The sequence below is a fragment of the Phoxinus phoxinus genome (assembly GCF_949152265.1).
Source record: "Phoxinus phoxinus genome assembly, chromosome: 21".
NCBI lineage: Eukaryota > Metazoa > Chordata > Actinopteri > Cypriniformes > Leuciscidae > Phoxinus > Phoxinus phoxinus.
In genome coordinates, this window is record NC_136896.1 from 26,980,525 (window position 1) to 27,000,616 (window position 20,092).

The window sequence follows — 20,092 nt, forward strand, 5'->3', positions numbered from 1 at the left end:
CCATGTCCCATTAGGGACTCGGTAGTAGGCTACTACTGATAAACATACATTTATTTTATTTTTTGAAATCACAGTCCCTTCATTCTGTAGGCCTACTGATAATGATCATCAAAATGAGCATGTAAAATATTAAATCTGATGGGACTCATGAGATTATTTTAACATATTTGGCTCAGATAACTTTTTAGATGTTACAGCAGATTCAATGAATTCTGTTTTAATGAATTTGTAAATCAAAATATAATCCCACGTCCCATTTGCTATACCGGTTTGTTGTGTCTGTTTCCTGCAGTTCACACCGCTCTAGCCACAACATGCTTATTGTGGTTTTAAAGTAGGCTAATAGCCCAATTTTAACAAAGCCTTTATTATACCCGACATAAGTGGCTGTGATTTATTTATTTTTCTGATAATCACGTTCTTTCTTTTGATCACAGCACATCTAAAGAGACATGTAACATTTTTCAATTCATTTAGCATACAGATTTATCCAAAGCTATTTACGAAAGCAATTTGTCACATATCCAGCACTATTCTAACAATATTAAATTATATGAATTAATGTTTTTTCATAAAAGATTTACATTGATTCATTAAATATGCTATAAAAGTTTCAGAATGAATATTAAACAAGGCTTTCTTATAAAGACGGGTAAAGATATGAAATGGAAACTGCTACCCATATCTTTTGTTGATGATGTCAAAGGTTGTGTGCTCAAACAAATGATATGGATTTCTGGGTTTTGAGTATGGCAATCACAACCTTTTACACCAGACTCACTTAATCATGTGTACACATCCAACCAGGGAGTTTAGTACGACCCTTTCTAATGAAAAGGCTTGTTTGAGGAGAGTGTATTATTTAGAAGGGGGTGTCCAATTTAGATGTTGTGTGTCTGTGTGTGTGAGGAGAGTGTATTATTTAGAAGTGTGTGTGTGTGTGTGTTTATTGAATCTATGTTGATCTATCATTAACACCAGCTGCTGTTATCTGTTGGTGAATGTACTGCATTGGAACAGGTTGTTCATGGCTACACTTATCAAACAGTTTGGGACTTTTGTTTGAGGATAAAGAGCAAAACAGCATGTTTTTCTTAGAAGGCCGATGGCAAACAACCCTAGACCATGGGCAGAAAACTACAAAAAATAAATCTCAATTGATGCTGTGTATAGCATTTTACAGAGAATCCCCAAATAGCCTACAGTATACACAAAGCATAAAGTTTGAATTAAAATGATGACAAAATAATGAAAGAAAGAACAGAAAATCCACAAGAATGCAGCTGTAATCCTTCTTAAACCTCGGCAGTGGTGAGAATCACATGATTACCACCTTGCAGCATACAAAGTTTAAATCTTGGTTAGTACTTCCAGAAAAAAAGACACTGCACTCAACGAGGTAAGAATCTTTCATTTATTTAAACGGATAAGTTCAAAAGTCGTATAAATATGCAAGGTGAAATCTACAGCAGCCATTATTCAAATCGACAACCTTATTCAATAAATAATATGGAGGGATCTGCTCTTACATAAACGGATATGTCTTCAGATAGAAAGAAAAAATACATTTAAGGCAGCATGTCTTTCAGTAAACCATTAATAGTGCCTTTAATAAAGATAAACTGACACAACACGTCAGTGTAAAGTGCTTTCAGGTCAGTTTACACAAACAGGTTTAAATAAAAATGTCAAATTAAAGAAAGAAAGAAAGAAAGAAAGAAAGAAAGAAAGAAAGAAAGAAAGAAAGAAAGAAAGAAAGAAAGAAAGAAAGAAAGAAAGAAAGAAAGAAAGAAAGAAAGAAAGAAAGAAAGAAAATGTAAAAGGGAAAACAAATGAGATGCAGAAAAACAGCATTACCGAGTCACGGCCTTTTGTAACAAATCAAAATAACTCATCTTAGTGCCGAGACACATGTCTGATAAATAAATAAGAGAGACTCGTTCTATATCAGGATAATATTTGTGCAGTAGACCTGTGTGTATATCTAAGGTACACAAGGACAGAGTTCAAATCTTTGGTTCATCAGGGTTCAGAACAAGACGTTTTCTAGAACAAACTTCAATTTCAGCATGCAAAAATAAATATTCAGACAAACTGTTGACCCCGTGTCTTCCTCTTAAAAGTAATGCTAGTGGTCTGAGCTGTCGACATGACGGATCACGTCACAGTTGATGGTGCGTCCTACGATGTGAATAGAGGCCGATCCTCGAAGCACAGGCTAGATGTTGTTAGTTTTAAGGTATTGAGCTTTCGTTGTCTTCGTTTGTCTACTACAGCAATGGTGATCCAGCTGAACTCAAAAGAGTGTATGGCAGTATGGCCATCTCTTGCGACAATCTCTTCAAGGTCATTTGGGTCAATGTTGCATAGTTTTCAAATTGGCTTCGAGGCCGTTCTTGTAACGTCTGAGTTGCCCTCCTTGAGATTGCAAGCCGTCTGGAGCTGGCCAGTTACAGTATATTGTCAGTGACAAAGTGCAAAGGGTTTTAAAGGCATATTTCCCATAAAGTTATGTCATTATTTACTCATCCTCGTGTTTTTCCAAACTTTCTTCCATAGAAGAAAAATGGAGACATTAGACAGAATGCTAACGCTGCTCTTTTCCATACAATAAAAGTGAATGGGACACAACAACCAATGACGTTTGACGTCATTCACATCATGTGGATGTTGACGAATGGGGTAAATTCAGCTGTGTTGTCCTCAAACAAATGTATTGTTTGGCTTGGAATAGAGTACGTATGCCATAATGTACTCATTTTATGGTGTTTTTCCTTTTTTTTTTAATTCTAGTAATTTAGGATTGAGAGTTTATATCTTATAAGTGGTTAAGAATGGTTAAATGGTTAATGTCCACAACCTGCATCTAGTTTTCCAAACTTGCAGTATAAACACTGTGTGCCTAACATACTGAGAAGTCCAAATAATTAAACAAATATAATAATACATAAATCATACAGGTTTGCAATGGCATGAGGGTGAGTAAAGGATGACAAAATTGACATTTTTGGTGATTTTTACACTCACCAAACTCAGGTTCTGACCAGCAGTCTATTATTATATAGTTTACAATACTCTATATAGACTATGATAAAGCAGTATTGTCTCAACAATATTATCTAGATTAAAAAATATCTGTAGCATCTTGACTAACAGCCCTTAGTTGGGGTAAGAATATCTCCATTAAGAAACTACAAAACTACTGAAAATACTGTAATAAACTGTACATACTGCATACAGTAAGGTCCTAATGGAATAAAATCAGACTTCTGATTACAGCAAATCAGCTTCTTTGGTATCTAATGCAGCAATTATTTGTAGGAAACATAAAAAATCTCTTGTCATCACACTATAATGCGAGATCAGCTCTTATGTCTCGTGCTGTTATACCACTTCCTCATGGCCACCCCACTAGTGCTGCTGATGACACACAGCGCTCCTCCAAGACTCCACCATGTGGGTTTGCGGTTGAGGAACAGGAACTGGAGGATGAAAGCCAGGACCACATCCATCGTCCTCATCAGTGCAACAGGTCCTGCTTTCTCAATCTGCAGGGCTTTGGTGAGGAACGTCTGTCCGGCTATACCGAGCATCCCGATGGCCATGAGCGTCCACCTGTCCCAGCCGCAGGACGGGATGGTCCATTCGTCCATGATGAACAAAACAATAATGCACTCGACGAGTCCCAGGACTGCATAGTACCAGACGGAGAGGTAGTAATGAACACTTTTACCTATTTTTCTCAGAATGACCATAGTGCAAGCTGCTCCGACCGCCCCGGCGAAGGCGGCCGACGTGCCTTTGATGTGATTGGTGTAGTCTCCTTCGATCCCAGACAGCTCACCACCAAAGAGGAATGGAGGTCTTGCTATCAGTATGACGCCGGTAAGCGTAAACACAGTAAAAACGACGTCCAATATTGTGCACCTCTCTTTGAGGAAAATCCAAGCCAGCAAGGATGTGAAGACTGGATTACTGAACATTATAACCGTGGCATCAGCTAGGGGCATCTGCAGAACTGCATAATACAACAAGATCATGGCGTTGGACCCCAGGAACCCTCTGAGGAACAGGTAGATTCGCATACCTCTTGGTCCCAAAAAGCCCGTTCTGAAAAATGAAAAGGTTACAGGCTATATTCCCACATTGCTGAATCAAAATAATATTGGATCCAATCACAGGGTCAAGAGAGTCTGTGTAATATTTAGGACAGAAATGCAATATGATATGCATAATTGTTTTCAGTTGTGTATAAAGACCTTACATAATGAACCGTTTTAATTACCTTAGAATGAGCCATTTACACTGCGGGTCCCCTTACACTGAAATGGCCATTTTGCGCCGCCATATTTCTACAGTGGACTACTAATATTTGCAATAACATATCGTTTTACTGAATAATTAAGTAAATATAATTTCTTAATTTATCTTTGTAAGAAACCTCATTGCTTAACTGGTTACTCTCTGCTTATCTTTACTGCACCTTTAAATATTAATAGTTGTATTAAAGATTCATACTTGTAATATTCCATATATTCAAACTTTGTATTATAGATTCATCCTTGCAATATATCGGATTTCTTCTTGCATTATAGATTCATACTAGAAATATATTACAGATTCATATTTGTTTTTATAGATTCTAAATTGTAATATATCAGATTCATACTTGTATTATAGATTCGTACTTGTAATAAATCAGATTTGTGCTTGTATTATACATTCATATTAGAAATATATCAGAATCATACTTGTAATATATCTGATTCATTGAAATGTATTGTAGATTCAAACTTGTATTATAGATTCATTCTTATAATATATCGGATTTCTACTTGTATTATAGGTTCATACTAGAAATATATAATAGATTAATACTTGGTTGTATAGATTTTGTTATATATCAGAATCATACTTGTATTATAAATTCATACTTGTTTTTATAGATTCATACTTGTAATAAATCAGATCCGTACTTGTATTATAGATTCACACTTGTATTACAGATTTTTACTTGTAATATCAGATTGACAGATTCATACTTGTATTATAAATTTATACTTGAAATATATCTGAATCATTCTTGTAATGTATCATAGATTCATACTTGAAATATATCATGGCTGGTAAGACAAACAGCATCTGGAAGAAGCACCGAATCGCACTGATTTGGATGGCGTGCATCCCTTCGATTTTCTTCACAAGAAGAGCAGCAGCGGAGAAGAAGACGGACGCTAACAAGCTATACAGGAGGCCCAGCCCTGGACAAGCTGGTTTCTTTTCTGTGGATGAATATAACAAAACAGCTTAACATCAGTCATTTAAACATTTTGAGCAAATTAATTATATGGTGTGCAAATTGATTAATTAACTGTTTAACTGCATAAATAAAATTAGATGAAAATCTAATTAAATCTATTTATCTATCTAATAAACATCCAAACCTCTTTTTTTTGTTTACTGAGCATAATTGACAATAATCTTTGCTTTTAGGTTAAACTGTTCCTGTAGAAGGTTAAATTGTATTATATTTTCTCTTTTCCACCATGTTTATTCATTGAAGCACCATATAATATGACTTTATTACCACACTTATTACTCTTTATAGACAAACCGCCTGCACAAACAATGGAAATGAGACATGAGAAGCACACAGTGTGATTTGGCTTTATAATGTGTGATCTGAATTTTGATCTTTGGAGTGGAGTGAGATGGAACAAAAGCAGCATGAATCTCAACACACTGTTGAATATTCTGTTTCACTTTGACACTGAAATGATATCAAATGTGACGGCAATGATGATGCAACCAAACGCAACTTTACTACCTGTGGTTGAGCTGAGCCCATGCTCAATCAGGTTGTGTGGCTGCCAACATTGGACAAACGCCAAATTGTATCAAATGTCCCATGAGGACCTGGGCTGACTCAAAGATCATGGGCCCTGGAACATAACACATACCCAACAATATGGGTTTGGTTTAAAATAAACAACTTCACCTGAGCGTTTAGAGAGAACAGAATACACAAAAGGACATTGTTTCCTGGTGTGATTTGTCATACAAATCCAGTACTGCTCATGATGATAAAGCATTTCCTGAAATTATTTTATTCCGTTATTTCCTTTATGTAAAAGACAACTTAAAATGTCAAAGGTACTTTGAAACAAAATACCATTGGTACTTGCCTAGAATGAAAAACAGCCAAATTAGATACAGTAAAAGTGTTCCCCTTACAAAAGTTACCATGGTCACCACAGTTTCCAACAACATACAATGGACTGGTACAGTCTGAATTCAAAATCCCATTCATTTCCACCATAGAGGAATTCGTTTTTGAACAACTGGACTAAATCAAACTTTAAATGTAGGTCACTTTTAATTTAATCATGTAATTCGCAAACCTTCATGAGATTGTAGTTCTTTACCTCATTGAAGCCGTTGAATACACCATCTTGTACTTAAGTTCAAATCAAAGTTTGATACTGTGATCCACCTTGTAACTGGTTAGTTTGGGTCATGGCTTATAATGCTTTAATGAAGACTTAGCCTATATTAATTCCCTTCTGGAAGAAGCACTGCAGAAAAAGTGGACCGGACCTGTTGCACTTTATTGTACTACACTATACACACTGTGGTAACTTGGAATTAGCCATGACTGTAGTATAAAAATACATAACTAAATCCCAAATTAATGTAGGCTATAAGAATTAACTTATAACACTTCAGATAACACTTTTTTGGATGACAGGTAGCCAAGAAACCGCAGTTTATTTTAAAACGGAAACAATGGTTACAATGGTAACTGTATGTAAGGGACTTGATACAATGTAACTGTTCTCGTCAGCTATAAAAAGGAGTTACCATGGTAACCCTGCCATTCATTCATACAGGTTACTGTAAAATCATGAAAAATTGATAAAAGAATTCCTTCAATCAGTTAAAACAATCTGAAATCTGATATATACATTTTTATTTATTTATTAGCTAACTTTTTATGTTAATATGCTAATACAAAGTTACTGCAGAGATTACTGTACTATCGATGGTATTTAAAAAAAATACTATGATATTACCATCTGCTATTTATCAAAGATAATATAGCTATAATTAAAATGGTAAAATCATGGCAAATCAATATGGGATTAAGTTGAACAAAGTTACTGCAGGTTTATTGTAGTATCGATGGTATTTTAAAAGAAGAAACGATTATCACCATGGTAAATGTACAGTATGTCACAGGTTTGTTACAACGTAACTGTAACGTAATGTAACGTAGCGTACCATGGCAAACCTGCCATTTAACATAGCTATTATTAAAATTGTATAGTAGGGATGCAAAATATACCATATCGGTATTGGCCAATCAATTTATGTTCATTTTTAATGTTATCGTTATCTACCTGATAAGAAAATCTGGCCGATATATTAAAGCTGATAAATTATGTATTATTTCCTTCAGCTGAATTGCTTGAAATCACTTAAAAAAAGGAAAATACAGTAAAGTGCTGTCATATAGCCTAGGCTACATTAAATTTTAATGAGAACATAATTGTGTGGTTTGAATGGCTTTTAATTGTGAGGCTTTTTTTTTGTAGGCTCTCAAAAAGTATATACAAATTAGGATAGGCTAGCTATGTCGGTTATCGGCTTTCAATTTTGACCAATTATGACCAAAAAAATAATTTCAGTGCATCCCTATGTTAAAGTCATCAGTAGCCTACATTGATATGTTGTTCCGTTACAACAGTTAAAGATACGATCAGAATATTTCTGACAGCAGCTGTTTTTAATTTTTATTTATGATACCAAGTTACCGCAGATTTATTGTAGTAGTAACGTAAGCTAACAGTGGTATGTTATGCGGAAACGATGGTTATACGGTGTGATATAAGGGACTTGTTCTGCTCTCGGTAACGTTAGTCACACAGAGGTCACACACGTGTAGAAAAAGACATGAACAGAACAGAAATATATCGATCGGAGATCAAATCCAGGCTCTGTATGTCTGACTAGTGTTAGAGTTGAGATCAGTTTACCTTTCTCAACTGTTTTTGCCCCCGTGTCCTCCTCATCATTATCCTTATCCTCATCGCGGTCAGTGTCGCTTCTCTTACAGCAAACCGGCACACAAACCCGGTAAAAAGCCCCGTGTCCCCGTCGGCGGTCCTCAGCGTCAGCATCCGTATCCCGCACTTCTGGGCGAGTTTCCATCTCGATTTCTTCCCCATCGACCCCATCGTCAACTTTATGATAAAGCACTCTGTCGTCCACTCTACAGGGGACAACAGATAAATCTGTGTCAGTGTTACCTATAGAGCCATTGCGCTGTCTAATATCCCCCATGACAGAAGAGAACTGCTGGGCATACCTTAACCACGACCCTGGACACACGCTTGACTTCGGGGAGAAATGGTTACAACCGAGCAAGAGCAACAAGTTAAATGATTAACCTTGTACAAGAAAGAGTTGGTTTTGCGTTACTCTGCCGCTAGAGGAAGACAAAATGCATTTGAAGAGAGGCTGGACAACAATAACGTTTCAAAGAGTTTACATACGGAGCACTGGGAGTAGTAACGTTAGGCCTACAATTAATGTTGAATAAAAATTATATTGAGTTACTTGGGTTGAAAAATAGTAAAAGCAAAACGCACTAGGTATATGTGAAGATTTTATGCAATTTGTTTGAATTCATACCTGGCTGTTTTCTGTTAAACAATTAAAATGCATCGTTATTTTTAAATACATATTTATTCATTAGCCTGCTTTTGCGTCAAGATTATACATGCTTGAGCGCAGAATGGGCTATATCCCATGCAGTATTTAAGCAGAAATTAACGAAATTAAATTAGCGACTACTCAAATATTTAGTATATGGCAACAATACATTTACTATATTTGACATTATTTAATTAGTAAGTATCCAGCTCTTTACATGACATTTTTTGAGTTAACAATTAGGCTAGTTAATGAACTAATAAAATAATAGAACAAGTTGCTAACTATAATTCTATTTAGCATGACTTGTTCCACCACGCAAATTACTGTTTTTAAGGTGACAATCTGTTTTCACATCTTCACATTTGAAGATTTACTGTATCTTGAAGATTGTTGTATTGTATCTTCTGTTAGCCTATAAAGATTGACATTTCGTTAATTAAAAAAATGAGCACATAAAAAGACCAGGTATAAATGCCCTCCGAAACGGCTAGTCCCTTTCGCCAATGTTATATACCCTAACATATCCTGTGTAAAAAAAAACTTTGTTACCTTAAACCCAGACTTCTTAGCTCATGGTCTCATGTCCAACATTATTTATATCTAGACAGAACACTGTCATGTCAGCAAAAGTTTCCTGGCTGCTACAGATCTCGTGTGCTGATCGAAACTGCGCACACACATATTGTCAGCCTTCACATGACTCAGAGAACATTTCGTTCCTGAAAGTTTGTCCTAACTTTTAACATTTCTAAAAGCTTGGTTTTATATCTTTAATAATGTGCTTTTTGCTTATATGATTATATTCCTTTAAATGCTCATGAGTAAAAATGAATATTCAACGTTAATAAAACTTGTACCCATACAAAAGCAAAAGAAACACATCTACTATTTAATTACTTTCCTTTACTTGTATTATTATTTTATATATTAAACTGTATTTTCCTTTTCTATTTCTACACTGTAAAAATTCCTATGACAAATAAGTTATGACAACACATGTTTATGCATTGCTTCACGTATCAAAATAAGTGAAGCAATTTCCAACTTATTTTTTAAGTTATATAAGTCAGTTTAATGTAATTTAAGTTGAAATGACATAAATATCCAAGTTGATCGTTTTAAAAATTTAAGGCAGCATCTTAATTTACAGTGTAGGCTATATTAGTTTTATATTTTTTATGTTGGAAATTACTATTGTCATGTTCATTGTTTGTAATGTGACTAGCATTGAAATAAATAAATAAGTAATTTTGAATTTGATGATTTCAATTGGTAAAATATGGTCTGTGCAACAAAGATTTTTCTTCACAAACAAAGTAAAAGAAATAACTTTTAAATTACTCCGTAATATTTACCCTGTCAAATCTTTTCTGAAGAAAACTTTTCGGATCTGATTTTGTCAGAATGACACTGAAACAGACTGAATGTTATAAGTCATTTGTTTTAGTCGTGCAATTATACTTTTCAGCTCTGGAGAGATGTTAGTTTGTCTATCTCAAGTAACTTACAAGGTTTGTTATTGTTAAACAAACTGTCATTTTGGGATTTTTTTTAAGCAGACTTTCTATGTAGATTTTATATTAGAAATGTACATTTTCTAATTGAAAACCTTTTTTTTTCTTTTTTTTTTCTTACAAGAGATAAAACATTATTTACTCACAATTTCACACTTGCTTAACCAAAAAGCTCCCAGAACAACTTTTTACTGTATTCAATGTGTTCAAAAATTCAAATTTGTATTCATTTGTGTAATGCCCTTTCCTTTTCTTCCTTTTTTAGTTACTGTCTGTTTCTGCTTTGAGCTATGGTATTGGTTGTTCATGTTTTTGTTATTTTCTCTATTGGTGTTATTCTTAATTATTATGTTCTAATTGTGTTGTACCATAGTGTAAAAATTAATACAGCATAAAATTATTTTATTTTATCGAACACTTATGCTTCTATGCCTATGACATGGGAGCCTAATATTCAGGTCGTATTTCACTAATACAGCTTAATGAAAATGACACATTTTAGGACCATATTCTCTTTTTCTTTGATCCTAATGAAAAATATGCCCATAGGCATAATTTTGGCAGATTTCATGCATGCAATACCCTCATACGCTTCCCACTATAGCAAAATTCATGCATCACGACAAAACAGACTCATTTTTTTAAAGGTTTTATTAGTTCTAACATAAATAAAAACAAGTACTGACAACTAACCTTTCTTCCCACAGTTACTTTTCCTCAAGAGTTGAGCTAAATCTAAGTTTATTGCAATCTCATTAATACAAGAAGTTGTTGAGTCAAGACAAGTTTCAAATCCATCACATCCAATGTGGTTAAACTGGTCACATTCGTTTAAAAAAGTTAAAAATGGCTTTTTACATCACTGTAAAAATGTAAACAGTTTATTTGGCAGATTGTTATCACGTCAACAGCTAACTGATTTGACCTTTGTTGTTTCCTTGTTATACCTCTTTAGTGACTACACGACAAAGCATGAGAATACGTTAACAATAGCTTTTGTTGAAAAGGACAACAAAAAAACAGGAAAAATGAAGAAAAGTGCAGAACAGATGATGACAACAGAGAAAGACACAAAGAGGCGTTTCTAGAGAGGCATTCATCTGGAATTATTATTATTAGCGCTAGGCTAGATCATGCATGTGTTTTCACAACAGGCTTGGCTGAGCCAGGATCTGGATCTCTGCGCTTTCAATTGGCACACTAACTGCTTAGGTCGATCATCAAGTGCTCGTAAATCTGTGTCTTCCCTTTAAAGCTGGAAGCCAGCAGGAACTCTCTGTTGTCAATGGACACCAGCGAGAATGCCCTCGGCGCCTGGACGTTGAGCTCCTGGAAGTGCACGAACTGGCTCTTCTTGGGGTCCCACTGATAGACCTGGGTTAGAGAGTAGTCGCTGCCTAGGATGGCGTACTGCCAGTTGCCGATGGAGACGGGCTGGAAGATCATGGAACCCCGCGAGGGCATTGTCTGTATCTCTGTGAACATAGCGCCGTCCCACTTCATCACCTTGGAGTCGCCGATGAAGCGCGTCAGACAGACAAACAGATCCCCCTTCACCTTGAAGTGTTTGACGGCATAGACGTCCTCCATCTCTGGAATGTCCGTCCGTCTGTCGAACTGCATCTGGCTTCTGCTCCACTGGTAGATAACGGGCCGCTGTGAGCTGCTAGACAAAATAAGATGGGGTTTGCCGGCGATATCAAGGTACTCGACGTCCGTGTCCCGATACCAGGGATGGAGAGACTGGTGTGAGTAGAAGCCATTGCCGTTCCACTTGTACACCGTTGTGGAGCCGGCCTTCGAGCTGTCCGCTATCACGAAGAAGAACTCGCCTTCCACGCGGAAAGTCTCAATGTCGTTGGGCTTCCTGATTTTCAGGATGTCGATGTCCTGGATTTTGATGAATTTATTGGCAGAGCTGTCCCTTTTGTAAATGTGAGAGCCACCGAAAAGTTGAGCGACTATAATGAAAAGGTGGTCTTCAATGACCATTGGCTTGCACACGACCGTGGAAGTGCCTGTAATGACAAAAATGCATTAATGTTCACCCAAAAATGAAAATTCTGTCTTTAATTTCTCACCCTCATGTCGTTTCAAACCCGTAAGACTTTCATCGAGCTAGGGCGGACTAACTCGTCACGGAGATTTACGATAAAAAGGCGTCTTTTCAGTTTCGAGTCAACTAGGTTACTTTAGTGTTCATGTAAACACTACATTCAGAATCAGAATGAATTCAGTCCGATTGAAACAAAAGGTGTGCATGTAAACATAATGAATGGCGACCGCAGAAACCAAAAGCCGAATCCAGGACATGGAAATCCGATCCCGAAATCCGGCGTGCGAATCCGACGAGCCGCAACATAGCGAGGAACAGCTGCGGACGATGGAGGAACAAGAGGCGGCCGGAGCAGCCGCTGCAGAGGAGCGAGACCCGCCCGGCGGTCAGGAGGAAGAGCCCGGGCAGATTCGAGCAGGGGCGGACTAACTCGTCACGGAGATTTACGGAAAAAAACGGCGTCTTTTCAGTTTCGAGTCAACTAGGCTACTGAAAAGACGCCGTTTTATCATAAATCCCCGGATTTCAGGATCGCCCGGGATGTCCTGATTCGGCTTTTGGTTTTTGCGGTCGCCATTCATTATGTTTACATGCACACCTTTTGTTTCAATCGGACTGAATTCATTCTGATTCTGAATGTAGTGTTTACATGAACGCTAAATAAGTGATCGGTTGATGTGTGTTTTAGCATTGCTAAGAAAATTCCTGTGTTTTCGTCTCGGTCGGGATCCGTGTGAAGCAGAATGCATGACCTGCAAAGCTGGCACCAACGTGTCAGTGTCACATAATGTATTAATGTCTGCGTAGTGAATGGCGACTGTGGAAAGCAGGAGCCGAGTCCCGGACATTTTTGGTGATCTCGAGGTCTGGTGCGCGGGTCCGATGCTCGTGGCTGCCTGTGCGGGCCGCAGTGCAGCGGGGAGCCATTGTGGATGGAGGCGGCCTGAGCGAGACCTGCTTGGCGGTCGGGAGGAAGAGCCCGGGCAGTCCTGGCCGGATATGTCCGGAAAAAAGAGGACGTATGGTCAACCCTACTACTCAGCTTTCTCCACAGAGCAAGAGCCTGTTGGTTTAGTGTCAAAAAAAGATGGCTGACACTATTTGTACATTCTGTGAATGAGATTCCTCCCACTATGGGAGAGGCGGTATTAACATTAAGTGACATGGCATCTGACGCACAGAAGCTAATGGCACATGTCACTATGGGTATTGGCACATCCGGTGGCACATCCGGTCTTCATTGGCATGTGCCAGTGGATAGTGGCATGTGTCACTGAAATCGCGACACACTGACACTGACATGACACCTGACTGACACCGAGTCGCGGAACATGTCACCGTGTTGCGACACCTCCAGTAGTGACGGGCAGATTAATCGAACACCTATAGCCTACTGACGTAATTGTGGCACGAAATCCTAAATAAATTGCCTAATTTTGTGATATTTAAAATATCAATTAAACGAATTAAAGTGCATTAATATTTTTTAAAACGTGTTATTTGTGTCACGTCTGTATTTGATTGGTATGTGCCACTGAATGTTTTGTAATACCAGTGCTACTTTATGTTGTATATCTCGCAAAGTCACAAACTGGCCATTCTAGGAAAGACATGAAATAAATCTATCATGGGTCACTACGAATAACGCGTCCGTTACTGTAACCTTTATTTTTGCATGATGCTCCATATCAGTAGGTGTCAGTAAGTCCACACTGGCTATTTTTGCATGATGCTCCACACAGTAGGTGTTAGTAAGTCCACATTACAAAACATTCAGTGGCACATACCAATCAAATACAGACGTGACATAAATAACACGTTTGAAAAAATATTAATGCACTTTAATTCGTTTAATTGATATTTTAAATATCACAAAATTAGGCAATTTATTTAGGATTTCGTGCCACAATTACGTCAGTAGGCTATGTGTTCGATTAATCTGCCCGTCACTACTGGAGGTGTCCAAACACGGTGACATGTTCCGCGACTCGGTGTCAGTCAGGTGTCATGTCAGTGTCAGTGTGTCGCGATTTCAGTGACACATGCCACTCCACCACTGGCACATGCCAATAGTGTCAGTGACACATGCCACTATCCACTGGCACATGCCAATGAAGACCGGATGTGCCACCGGATGTGCCAATACGCATAGTGACATGTGCCATTGGCTTCTGTGCGTCAGATGCCATGTCACTTAATGTTAAAACTGCTACTGCACTATGGGCAGGTTGAAAACATGAGGAACTAGCGCCTTCTACTGGCTGTAGTTTTTAGCCTCTGGCCAGGAAAGCCTCAGATGACACAAAATCACGATTTTTGCGTCATCTGAGAATTTTTTCCAGACAAAAATACATAAATCTCTCGTCTCAGGAGAAAATCTCACGGTCATTCGAAAATACTACCTGGTTTCTACTGATACAAAGCTTAATGCTAATCGGTGAAGTATCCCTTTAATGAAATCTGAGAGCTTTCTGTCCCTACATTGACAGCTACGCACTTTAACACTTCAAAAAGTTCATAAAGAGATCGTAAAACTAATCCATATGAATTGAGAGGTTTAGTCCAAATTTTCTGAAGAGACACGAACTGTAGCGGTCAATGGAGGGACAGAAAACTCTCAGATTTCATCAAAAAGATCTCTATTTGTGTTCCGAAGATGAACGAAAGTCACATGAGGGCGAGTAATTAATGATGGAATTTTCATTTTAGGGTGAACAAACCGTTTAAAATTCAATCAGTCTCTAAATTCAAATTGACATTTATAACCACTTTTTGTGGCTTTGCGATTGAGGCATTGCACTCTGGGTAGGAGGTGTGATGTGTGATGCTCACTCTCTATGGTGTCATAAGCTCTGAACTCCATGTTGACGTGGTCCCATTCCAAAAAGCTGCATTTTCCAGAGAAAGGCTGGGCATATACGACATACTGATCATTCCCAAATGTAAAGGACTCCACAGATATGGACTCAACAACAAGGGTTTTCTTTAAAGCAAACTCTGCAACAAATAAACAAAGATTAAGACAAAGAAAAAGCTTTTAGATCATGCTTTCAAGCATTTCTTACTTATCTCCATCACTGAAACTTGATTGTTTATATCGTTGCCATATGTAAACCATCCTGTCTCCAAGCTGCTAAATGTGGACAATTATGCATTTAGGTATAATAAACATTAACATCATGATTTTCTGTAAAGCTGCTTTGAAACAATGTCTATTATGAAAAGCACATAAACACCGACTTTGGTAGTCATTCATTCATTTTGTTTTGTGGCTTTTAGGTCATGTTTCCCAGCCTTTCCATATAGCCAAATATGTATTAATAACTCCAACTTGCAATATACTATAAATATATCCTCATACATACTGTACAGTGCACTCACATGAAGCAATAAATACTGCAGGATATAGTTAGCGTTGAGGCTAATGGACGATATATTAGCCAGGCCAATTAATCACATGATATTTGGTCTGGGATTCTGGGATTATAAGCCTATAACTGTATAATAATTGACATTCAATGTTTTTGTTAAATAATTATTTACAATTTGCAGTGTTGGGGAGTAACTAGTTACATAGTTACGTAATTTATTTACAAAATAAATGTAACTGTAATCAGTTCCAGTTACTGAGAAAAAATGTGTAATTGTGATTTAAAATGTGATTACAAAGGGGGTTACATCTGAATATTTTATATTTTATATGTTAAATAATATTAATTTGTTGCTTTGCCTGTTTGATGTGCACGATGCCTCCTGCTATAAGGCCGTTTAGTAAAGCGATGCGATTCTGATGCTTTTGATTGGAAGATTGGCGAGTGATAAAAATGTGTACCAGTGCTGGAAATTAGAAAAGTAATCAAAAAGTAATCAGTTACATTACTTTAAAAAAAAGTATTAAAAATAGTTATTACTTATTACATTTCCAAAGTAACCTTCAAAACACTGACAATTTGCATTTAGCAGCAGTTTAGCATATATTTCACTTGTTATCAATAAATTGCCCTGCAAAAATCAGCCACCCTGCTCTCTAGATACATCTCAATCACCAATGGCCACTATTTGAAGCTTTCGAGATCTAAACATACTCTTGTACTCGCACATTGCCAACTTTACATTCACTGTCTTTTGGGGAAATATAAATTGCTGGGGAATAAATATGTAATTCTTTTGTTGTGAATGCCTTTTTATTTATCCATAAGCATTTCAGCAGACATGAGGGATCAGCTTATTTCAAAAGCCAGAATCTACTGAGGAGAGCCCCGTGCACGGTTACCTGCTGTGATGCAGTCGAAGGACTGAGGCACTAGGTCATTGATCTTCTTGCCTTGATAGGCTGAAGGTCCACTGCAGTGAAGCTGATCCACCGTTGCATTAGTGCTGTGCATCCATTCCACCAGCCACTTCAACTTACAGTCACAACTGAACATGTTTCCTCTGAGATCCCTGCTCAATGGATTTACAGATGACATTTCAAAGAACTTTTTTTTCTGGTATATTATATATTACAATAATGATGAGTGGTAAAATACATACACTTTTGTTAAGGCATCCATTCCTTTGAAAATATCTTTGGGCAACGTCTCAAGATTATTGTAGGCAAGACTCCTAACAAACAAAAACATTTGTTAACAAGCCTACAGCATATATTAATCTTAGTTAATTTTAATTTGAACATTTATTACTATATTTTTAAGATCAAAAGTTGTTAATGCACTGTGAACTAACATGAACATTATTATGGTAATTGATCCATTAATTAATGTTAACAATAGAGAACATATTGTAAGATTACAGTATTATGAACTCTAGCATAATACCATATATTTAAATAAAACAATAATATAGTAATATATACACTACCATTCAAAAGTTTGTTTGTCTGTACGATTTTTTTATATTTTGAAAGAAGTGTCTTATCCTCACCAAGGCTGCTTTTATTTTATACAAAATACAGTATAAACTGTAATATTGTGAAATTCTATTCCAGTTTTGAAGAACTGAAGCATCATTACTCAGATCTTCAGTGTCACATGATTCATCAAAAATCGTAATATATTCAAATAGAAAACAATTATTTTAAATAGTAATAATATTTCACAATATTACTGTATTTTGGATCAAATAAATGCATCCTTGGTGAGCAGAAGAGACTTATGTATATATATAATATATATAATAAAAACTTTTAATATACTCACAGGTGTATGAGAGATTTCAAACCTCTAAAGGCATGGGGTGAAATCGACTCAATTTTGTTGTTTTCAATAAATCTGAAATAGAGTGTTGCATTTATAGTAAATCAGAGTGATAATCTAAAATGATTGAATGATGAGAGTTTCGAACACAATAAATCAAACTCACAGATATTCCAGATGTGGCAGGCCTTGGAAAGCATCTTCGTCGATGAAGTCAAAAGAATTGGCTGTAAACAATCTAGGAAATCATGGAACACACAAAACAGTTTCAGTGGTTACAGAGTTTGAATTGCTGCATATTAAGCAATGTTTCATTTCTTAACACAATAACCACATCCACAAAACATTTATAACCACAAATATGTTCATATTAGGCTGATGTTTAGCCCAATCACATAATTAAATGTGTACATGACAATCAGTTTCATCCGGATGAAGACAAAATAACAATAGCATTATTTTTCTCCATGCATACTTTTCTGTTTTTAATTGTATTGCTGAAACACCACTTTAGTCTAGCATATGAAATGATACCCAACCAAAGACTGGTATTTTCAATCAGATCTAACACAGGGTGTAAAATATAAAAGACTGGTCATATTTTGCATAATAGTGCCAAATCCAGCAGTCAGATTTGCATTTTCTTTTGTGTGAGCCTACATTTGCATAGAAATGCATTACTTGCTGCCTTCGAGCCTTTTCCGATGGTCATTTCTACGGTTTTGTGTTTTATAAACTAGGAGCGAGACGGTGTGATATTAGAAGACCGAGATTTTCTTATTTGCTTATCACGAGGACCGGGCCATGTCCCTCACAGAGCAGCTGCATTGCATAATATTCACAGCAATTTAAAGGCTTTGAGAAATTAGACACGCTGAAGAATGTCCCAAAATGGGGGGCGGGCTGTAATTGCTTAGAACAAACATTGGACCACTTAACATGGTGATCACCCCATCCTAATAAAGAACCCACAACAACAACAACTTGACACTGAGAGAAACTCACAGAAGCTGAAGGGATGGAGTGTGGAGAAAGCTTCCCCCGGCAATCTCAGTGAATCCAGACTTCACAAATGATCTGTTAGGAAAAGATTCAAGAACTGTGTGAGCAGGACAAAGATTATACAACAACACAAACAAAGGTTCAGATAGTATATGCATATTCATTATGCAAACGATTGCATCTGCATCGTAGTAAATGAATCAGCGCTGCACTTGAATATGAATGTAAACTGTACTTACAGTGAGACGACATCAGGAGGGAAGCTGTGTGGCACAGATCTCACATTGTCACACAAGGCGTTATCTTTGGTGCACGTGCATCCAGAGGGGCATCTCGGCTGTTTGCCTCTTCTGCTCTCCACTAACACCAGCACTGTGGCGACCCACAGCAGAAAACTGAATCGTCTTATGCTCCTGTTTGCATTTCCCATTCTGTCCCGGTGTGTTCCTGAGTGCCGTGGTGTTTTCGCTGGTGATAAGTGCTGGTCTGCTGGTCTGGTCGACTCCCCTCAGTTGTGTCCGTGTGATGAATGTCTAGTCTCAGTGTGGCAGGCGCTCGTCCAGGCGATTCGTTCTGCTGTGAGGAAGATATCCGAGCGGGATCAGATTTCATTAGTTACATGCCGATTTGGAAATTAAACATTTTTTTTTGCCTTAATAACCGAGAGAGGTAAAAAAAAAATAAAAAATCAACAGTGAAAAAATGAAAGTGGGAAGAAAAAAAAAAAACCTTGGCGACGCGGGCTCCTTCAGATCCTGGGAGAATCCCTCTTTTGCATCATGATGTACCAGCTGCTATCCAATGGTGTTATTACTGTGAATGCGCATGAACCAAAGCCATGAATAAGTGATAGTGAGAATATTCATGAGGCTTTAGAGAGATGCACCTGCGCCCCTCAAGCAATCAGAGAAAGAAATAGCAGTAATAGGCTATGCCTATTCTTTCATTAAGCATATTTTTTTATTTCATTGTATTACATTTAATACAATTTATTTTAATTATAGCATTATTCAAGCACTATGGATTGTGCATTATAGAAACCTATATTATAATATAGGTTTCTATTATGAATTAATGTCTATGTCTCATATTATATGTATATTATAATATAGGTTTCAATTATGCACAATCCATTGTATAAATATAAGGTGCTTGAATAATGCTAGATATTTAAAATACATTTTATAAAAAGTAAGAGAGACAGAGAGAAAGAGAGAGAGAGAGAGAGAGAGAGAGAGAGAGAGAGAGAGAGAGACTTAACAATAAGGTCACCTATACAGTATATTAAAAGTGTCTGTGCATATACTGTATATAATGACAAATAGATCAATTGATGTTTCTTTGTTACATTCTATGGATTTTTCACATAGCCATTTGGGAACAGTAAGTGCCTGTCCTGATCACTGCAACTCCTTCAGTGCTTTCATTTTTAGCATTTTTCTGAATAAAAGACCAGTTGTTCTGCATGTGAGAAAATGGCACTTCGCCCCCTTACCTCCTCTAACTTCCAGTCAGACTGAATCTTTACCAATTTCTGATGTAAACAGTTATGAATTATGATGCGAATAATATAATCTGTTTGAAACAAAGAACAAATAAAATCATAG

The 20,092-nt window shown here is 36.9% G+C and overlaps 2 protein-coding genes across 3 annotated transcripts; both read right to left on the reverse strand.

Moving 5' to 3' along the window:
• Positions 1 to 1,224: 1,224 nt before the first annotated feature.
• Positions 1,225 to 9,327, reverse strand: slc35g1 (solute carrier family 35 member G1). Of its 2 annotated transcripts, XM_079594624.1 has the most exons (4): positions 8,369 to 9,327; positions 8,037 to 8,272; positions 5,108 to 5,282; positions 1,226 to 4,110 (listed from the first exon to the last, which is right to left on the reverse strand). In XM_079594624.1, the coding sequence occupies exons 2-4, from the start codon at positions 8,209 to 8,211 to the stop codon at positions 3,363 to 3,365; spliced, it is 1,098 nt and encodes a 365-aa protein (XP_079450750.1). In that variant the 5' UTR covers positions 8,212 to 8,272; positions 8,369 to 9,327; the 3' UTR covers positions 1,226 to 3,362. The 2 variants fall into 2 exon arrangements, with proteins under 2 accessions (XP_079450749.1, XP_079450750.1); XM_079594623.1 differs by having other exon boundaries at positions 1,225 to 4,110; positions 8,037 to 8,484.
• Positions 9,328 to 10,874: 1,547 nt separating this feature from the next.
• lgi1b (leucine-rich, glioma inactivated 1b) lies at positions 10,875 to 20,068 on the reverse strand. The gene is made up of 10 exons (XM_079596246.1): positions 19,981 to 20,068; positions 19,215 to 19,298; positions 18,725 to 19,061; positions 18,489 to 18,560; positions 17,650 to 17,721; positions 17,487 to 17,558; positions 16,822 to 16,893; positions 16,562 to 16,731; positions 15,121 to 15,285; positions 10,875 to 12,250 (listed from the first exon to the last, which is right to left on the reverse strand). Exons 3-10 carry the CDS (start codon positions 18,913 to 18,915, stop codon positions 11,433 to 11,435), a joined length of 1,632 nt encoding a protein of 543 aa, XP_079452372.1. The 5' UTR covers positions 18,916 to 19,061; positions 19,215 to 19,298; positions 19,981 to 20,068; the 3' UTR covers positions 10,875 to 11,432.
• Positions 20,069 to 20,092: the final 24 nt, after the last annotated feature.